Source organism: Etheostoma spectabile, chromosome 1 (assembly GCF_008692095.1).
Source record: "Etheostoma spectabile isolate EspeVRDwgs_2016 chromosome 1, UIUC_Espe_1.0, whole genome shotgun sequence".
Taxonomy (NCBI): Eukaryota; Metazoa; Chordata; class Actinopteri; order Perciformes; family Percidae; genus Etheostoma; species Etheostoma spectabile.
In genome coordinates, this window is record NC_045733.1 from 30,236,347 (window position 1) to 30,243,628 (window position 7,282).

General features: G+C 39.6%; 1 protein-coding gene across 1 annotated transcript in view; it reads left to right on the forward strand.

The window, feature by feature from the left end:
- The window catches only part of sirt3 (sirtuin 3), a 10,429-nt gene extending 5,936 nt beyond the window's left edge, over positions 1-4,493 (forward strand). The window contains exons 6-8 of the mRNA XM_032512358.1: positions 867-1,028; positions 1,267-1,476; positions 2,229-4,493. Coding sequence (XP_032368249.1) covers positions 867-1,028; positions 1,267-1,476; positions 2,229-2,252 — 396 coding nt within the window. The 3' untranslated portion in view covers positions 2,253-4,493. The remainder of the gene's footprint in view (positions 1-866; positions 1,029-1,266; positions 1,477-2,228) is intronic.
- The last annotated feature ends 2,789 nt before the right edge of the window (positions 4,494-7,282 follow it).

Sequence of the window (7,282 nt, forward strand, 5' to 3'; positions counted from 1 at the left end):
ACTGGGAGCCAGTGGAGAGAGGCAAGGACAGGGGTGATGTGATCTTGCTTACGAGTTCTAGTAAGGAGGCGAGCAGCAGCATTTTGAAGCAGCTGTAGTCGAGCGAGGGAGGCCTGGCCGACACCTACATACAGAGCATTACAATAGTCAAGGCGTGTTGTAATAAAAGCATGTATAACCCTCTCAAAGTCTGTGAAGGGTAAAAAGGCCTTAAGCTTAGTAAGAAGCCTAAGTTGAAAGAAACTTGCTTTCACAACAGAATTGATCTGCTTCTCCATTTTAAAATCACAATCCATTTTTACACCCAGGTTGGTTACAACAGACTTAACATGGGGTTGAAAAATGCCCCGGTCTATTTGTGAGATGTCAGAGGTGCCACTGGGTCTAAAAACCATAACCTCAGTTTTACTCTCGTTAAAGTTTAAAAAATGTAAGGCCATCCAGGCTTTAATATCATTAAAACAGTCAACTAATCTTGCTAGAAAACTACCATCATTTCTTTTTTTCATATTTGACACGTAATAGTGCTCATGTACCAGCTGATAGAAACATATCAAGCTATAATAAGAAAACAACGACGCTGTCAACACATCGCTATGATGATGCAGATGCAACTTGCCTTTTATTTTTCCTTTGGCAAAGAAGGGAAATGTCTGTTCTTCAGAATAACCATGGTTAAATGGGTCTTACTCTACACATTTACCAGAATATTTAAATCACAGTTTGTCAAATTGTCGGAATGCCTTGATTTTATACAGTGTACATTAAGAGCCAGATAAAATGAGCAAATTTAAGATATCACTTTAGCCCCTGGTGATATATTTGTCATAATATTCATTTTCCATCTCGTTTCCACGTTTCATCAGTCAGATGTGATGGCAGGAGCGGTCCCAAAGTGTCCCACCTGTAAAGGCGTGGTAAAGCCTGACATCGTGTTTTTCGGGGAGGACCTTCCACGTCACTTCTTCAAGTACCTCGCAGACTTCCCTCTGGCAGATCTCCTCATCGTCATGGGAACCTCACTGGAGGTGAGGGCCACCGGCTTAAAACTACGTCATGCCCCTTTTTAAAGTGAAGTTTTTCCAGCTGAACCAATATGTTGGTAGAGCTGTAACAATTCCAAATGTTGCTCTACACCTAATTGTCTCAGAACTAATTGCGGTTAACAATATAATCGTCTCTTTCAGTAAAATTAAAAAATATTAATTCAAACCCGACAACAATAATTCAACATGAAAAGCTGCTGTTTGACTCTTTGCTCTGCAGGTGGAGCCCTTTGCCAGTCTGGTGGGAGCTGTGCGCGGCTCTGTTCCCCGTCTGCTCATCAACAGGGACTTGGTGGGTCCGTTCGCCTGGCGCCGCCGTTGTCATGACACCGTGCAGCTGGGTGACGTGGTCAGTGGTGTCCAAGCCCTGGTGGAGGCCCTCGGCTGGACTCGGGAGCTAAACGCTCTGATGGCGGCTGGTGCTGAGAAAGTGAGTGTGGGTGAAAAGTTCACATGAATAATAATTCTTCTTCGTCAGAGTTCCCATGAGCCTTTTGGGTAGTTACATATTTTCTGACGCTTCTGTTTGTCTACGCTTTACTTACTGATTCCACACGTTCTTCAGGTGACATTAACTTTTTGGGTGTTTTATTTAAACTTATAGCATTTGAATTCTATTTTTTGAATGGTTTCAAAACAGTATCCGGACTAAACTTTGACATCTACCCATCTGAGATCCACTTAACATCCTCACATCTTAACTATTAGTCAAAATAATTCATATTTTCTGCCTTTTTAACTAAAAACATATGTATAATTTGACATAAATGAGGTTTGTTGACCATGAAACCTTGTTAAACCAGCTCAGGTTTTAAAACAAAAAGTGCCAAAAGCTGGAAAAAGTGAGAACTAAATCAGAAAAAGCGACAAAAACATTGGAAAAGCACAAAAAAATATTAATTTTCAATTTTGACCTGGAAGGAAAAGTTCATGGTTAACAGGAAGACAACACAAGGGTTAACAACATTTGGATGTCTTTGACCATCTTGTATCTTAGCGTTGTGTCGTGTGAGTCCTCTCAAAAACAGAAATAGTATGAGCATGCAAAGCACAGCAGGATTTTGGTGACAAATGCTTGCATTAATATACCAGGGATTTTTCTTGTGAAGTTATTTCCACAAACAGAAGCCAGAGCCACGCTGAGACCCTCCCTGATCTTATTGTGTCTACTTTTATCTACAGGCTGCAACAAAGACAGAAGAGTGACTATTTCACCACATCAAGCTGGAGGTTTGACTTCATTCACTAACTGTACACCCACACTACAAGTGACAAAAACTAAATCCAGACTTTTTACTGGGGTTCATGTGGTGATGCCTATGGGTGACACTTGGACCTTTGGTTATGTGAATGGTAGTCTATATCCTTGACGTTCCACTTCTGGGATTGCTCCGGTGGAAATTCTACCGGATGCGTGTCTTTTCGCAGATGTCCGTCCCCTTCCTCTTTCTTTGTGGTGGTGTTCTAACCTCAGATGGATTCATGAGGACTATGGTTACCTGGTCCTCAGATCTCTGCAGGGTAAATCCAGACAGCTAGCTAGACTATCTGTCCAAAAGAGTTTTCTGATGCACGATTATTTTGCAGATGATTGTGAGCGGTTTGATGAAATGACAATAAACCAGAGCACGTTTTCTCCCATCCCGGAATACTATGTGGACTAGCCAGACCCTCCTCCATTAAGCGAGACTGTATCAATGGGAACTCACAGACTGACAAAAAAGAAACTGCTACAATGGAAATGCAGGAATGTTTCTCAGTCAAATAGCAGTGAAATGCAGGTACGTGCCACACGGGGATGATGTGGCCGACAAATCAAATCGGGTACAGATGTACCAGGGGTGGGGGAAAGAATCGATACTGCACATTATCGCAATATTTTCCGTGGCAATACGGTATCGATACACGGACACAAAGTATCAAGCTTCTAATATAAGTGAGATGAACAAACATGTACAAAAATGTATTGTGATAATATCATATCGTGGGGCCTCTGGTGACTCCCAGCCCTTTATATGTCCAATAGAATATATTGTGCCGCTGACCATGTGCAGTATTATATTTTGTTCATTAGCCTATCTCTTTTGTGTCAAAACTTTGCGTGAGAAATGCAACAACAACCTTGATGATGGCCGATGTTTATGTGAAAACATTTAATCACAATGAAATGTGAAAATGACTGCTTTAGTGGAATTAAAAGTCGAAACATATTTATTTTTTTGTAATAAGAGCTGAAAGTAAAATACAAGGGGAAAAAAAAGAAATGTTATTTTATCCTTTTTAAGTTTTTCAGGACATCATAAGAGGACTTTATGGTTTATGCTGAATGTCAGTGGGCCTTTCTCTGGAGTAAATCTTCAAAAACCGCTTACAAATAATAGTTAGTAGTATAATATTTAAAAAAAGAGATTCAGTAGTTTCCTAAAACAGGCGGGTCACTGTAGTTTCGTGCGTGCGTGCGTGCGTGCGTGCGTGTGTGTGTGTGTGTGTGTGTGTGTGTGTGCGAATACGTGTGTGCGAATACACACTTGCGTTGAGGAAGAAGATAAAGGCTTCAGGCTTTGATACACACACTACATGTGGGATTTGTTGGTATTTTAACCAGCAGAGGGGGCCAGCGGACCTTTAGTGTGACACAGATTCCTGTTTGAACAATAGATGGTTCTTTTACTTGAAGCTAAACGGAAGTTAATGTTTTATTACGTACATTTTTGATATTATTGAACATAATGAAGACTATGAGCTCCACACAACTCTCTCTGTATGACTATGTTCTGAAGATTGTTGTCCGGTGACTTTCCCGCGCAGAAATTCAAATGAAGAAAATGACCTCTTCTGAAAGTCCATTGTGTTTTTTTTTTTAAAATCCTCTGTGTCCTCCTTGGCTACTAGCAACTGCGTGGAGGAGGTGGTGGTGCGTGATCGCGGAAGGCTTGTATCATGTGCACAGTTTTATTATCATTACTTGGAATTCCTCATGGGGGAGACAGAAACTATCCACAATTAATAAAAAGTGTCTAATCCATAATACAATGTCTTTATTAAAACGGAATAGGAGCAGCTTAACATGTGTTAGTGGAACTAAAACTTAAATCTAAATCACCAAATTACATCAGTTGGGTTGACATAATTCGAGAATTTCCTCTAAACTCAGGCATATTTCTCCATGTTTCTATACTTAAGGCAAACTTGTATCGACATTTATGAAGGATTTGCTGGTAACTTAAAGATATTAAAGCTATTGTTTGGCAACCTAAAGACAGCTTGTGATACTACAGTTACTTCCTGTTCACATGGTTGATTGCTTTTGCTTGGACACCAATATACACAGACATAAGTCTTTATTAACGGAGACATTTTTTTAAATTTTTACACAACTTTTAAGCTACTTGTTGCTAAGAATTTAAGAGCGACTTACTTACACACAAATTAATAGCTGGTGCAACTCGATCCAGGTTTCTGAGCACTCAGTCACGAGTTATGTCAAAGTTAATCAGTAAAACAAAACAAATGTGATGCTAAATGATATACTGATGTTCTACTTGCTAAAATAAAAGCAGACATCTGACTTAAATGCACAGGAAACCTGTTTTGTCACTGTGGTCTTCTATTAGCACTGTAAGATTAGATGGAGAAGTTGGTTGAATCTAATAAACGGTTGCTGTTACTCAGTCGATACAGAAGTGTTTTGCTGGATGTGGAAAATTCAAAGACAAACTCGCACTGATGCCGACGATCAGAAGCCATACAGGGATATTATTACCCAGGATTCTCATGTTTCATGTAAACGCTATTTCTGAAATATGAAAACCAGGATCATTCGGTCTATGTATAGTCTATTTCGGTCACGCTACCTTTCCCAAGATATCTTTTACTCTCACCAAGGCATTGAGTGTGAGCTGGGATGAGTTTTTCCAGTTGGGTTTAACACGCCTCTGGGTTTTGTAGTTGTGCAAATCACAGATTTTATCACATTCATCACCTGCTTCAATTTTTTTTTTCTCCAACCCATCTCTCACACCTCGCTCCAATTTTCACCTCTCCTACCCTGCCTGGTCCCGCTCCTGCTGACGTCACCTCTGCAATGTGAAAAAGTCTCATCACTGCAAGACATCTACTGGAAGAAACTTTTCCCTTTCATGCAGGGATCTGTGTGCTTCTTCAAGGGTCTCAATCCTTAACTTGCTTGTGTTGTCCTCCCGGGTTAAAAAAAGGGACAAAAAATTGACATTTATTTTAGTTTTCACTGCCACCACCTTACTACCAGTAGTATTACATTACTTTTTGGAGATCATGGTCAATAACCCTCATTTATATAGAATTATACCTAATATTTGAATTAAAAAAAAAGCAGAAATTACAAATTATTTGGACTAATAGTTAAGATCAGACAAACGCACAGGTGAGTTTCTTTTGGAATGAAAGTGATCAGTTGTATTTGTAAAGAGCGTTGTATAGAATCCAATCCATTTTTTGTGGTAATTTGGTTAAAAAGAAACCCATATTTCAGATATGGACATTTTTTTAAAGGGGTCCAATTTGACCCGAGGACAACTGGAGGGTTAAAGTCTTTCCCACTGCTGCACTGTCAATCGTAGGCTTTTTAATGACGTTAACATCTAGTCTGTAGACTTCACCGTTTTACTTTTTCATCTTCTTTTCTGGTTTTGTTTCCAAAAGGAGCCTCCAGGTTGAACTGGGTTGACGGTGAGATTCGCTGGTCTTAGCAGTGACCCTCCATGTTTAGGTTTAGTCACTGTAGCGCCACGGGCTCTAGTGATAGTGATGTTGTCTGTCAGTCCTCAACTTTGGTCCAGACTGAAATAACTATTACAACTGTTGGACTGACATTGGCATTTTGAATAAAATTCCTGTTCCCCAGAGGATGAACTTCAGATCTAGTGCCACCACGAGCTTCCCATTTGTGGTTTTTAGTGGAATGTCTCAACAACTATCAGATGGTTTGCCATGTGTGCCATGTGACATTCATGTTCTCAAATTACCTGCAAGAGACACAAAACAACCAGAAATACACAGACGACTACAAAGACCCAAAGTGACTATAAGGAGACACAAAGTGACTATAAGGAGACACAAAGGGACTATGAGGAGACCCAAAATGACCAGAAAGCGACACAAAGTGACAACAAGGAGACACAAAGTGACTATAAGGTGACACAAAATGACCAGAAAGAGACACACAGTGAACAGAAAGAGACAAAGTAACTACAAAGAGACGCACAGTGAACACAAAGGGACACAGAACAACTACGAACAACGTGGCCACGTCCCGTTTTGTCTCTTGGTGTCTTGTAGAAGTGGTGGGAGGCCTTTCACACGGTTGGGCCCAGGGGTCCATTGTCTCACAGTCCATCCATGCATAAATGGGATTTTAAAATTGGCATCCAACTGTGGCACAGTCATTGTTTTCAATGAAAGTTCTGTTTGCATCGCACCAGGTGTTCTGGCACAGGAAGTTATCACACATTAAAAGACGAGAGTGTTTGACCACATTGACCTCAAAATGAGCAGATACGATTTCAGCCGAAGGCCACTGGAACATTTAGAAAGATGAGACACTTTATTAGAAAGGTTTCCACATAAAACGTGGATATGGCATACAATAGGCACAGTCAGTAACCAAACATACGTACTGTGGTGACAGGCAGTAAGGACTTAAAAGGACAATACCACAGAAATTTAAGCCAGCCTGCCGTCGAGAATACTTTCACAGAATCAACTTTTTTTTTTCTTCTTCAAAACTTGACACTAGGATAATGACTCTAATGTGCAACGTTATCAAGACACAATCTGGAAATGCTTCACTTAAGTTTTCTAATATTTCTTTCAACGTTATACAAACATTTTACAAAGCAAATTTGATCTGATATTCATCACTCAGTAAAAAATAAAATGACTTCCTTTTACGGTGTTGCTGCTTTTATAGATGTACTGTATTATGTGAAGAGACTTACTCTAATCAATCTGGGGAGGTATCACATTGAGTATTTAATGTAGCAGAAACAATAGTTTTGGCAGGTTATGATGTATGATTAATTCAAAAGCTGGAAATTAGTGTACAGTAGCTTGCATTAGTTTACACATCCATGCTAAAGTTGATTAAAAAAAAAGGAATAAAAAAACATTTTGGAAATTTAACCTAATGCCTTAATTCAAACAATTTAGGAAAATCCAACCTTTTAAAGGAAACCAATTTTCTTTGTGAATGAATAATG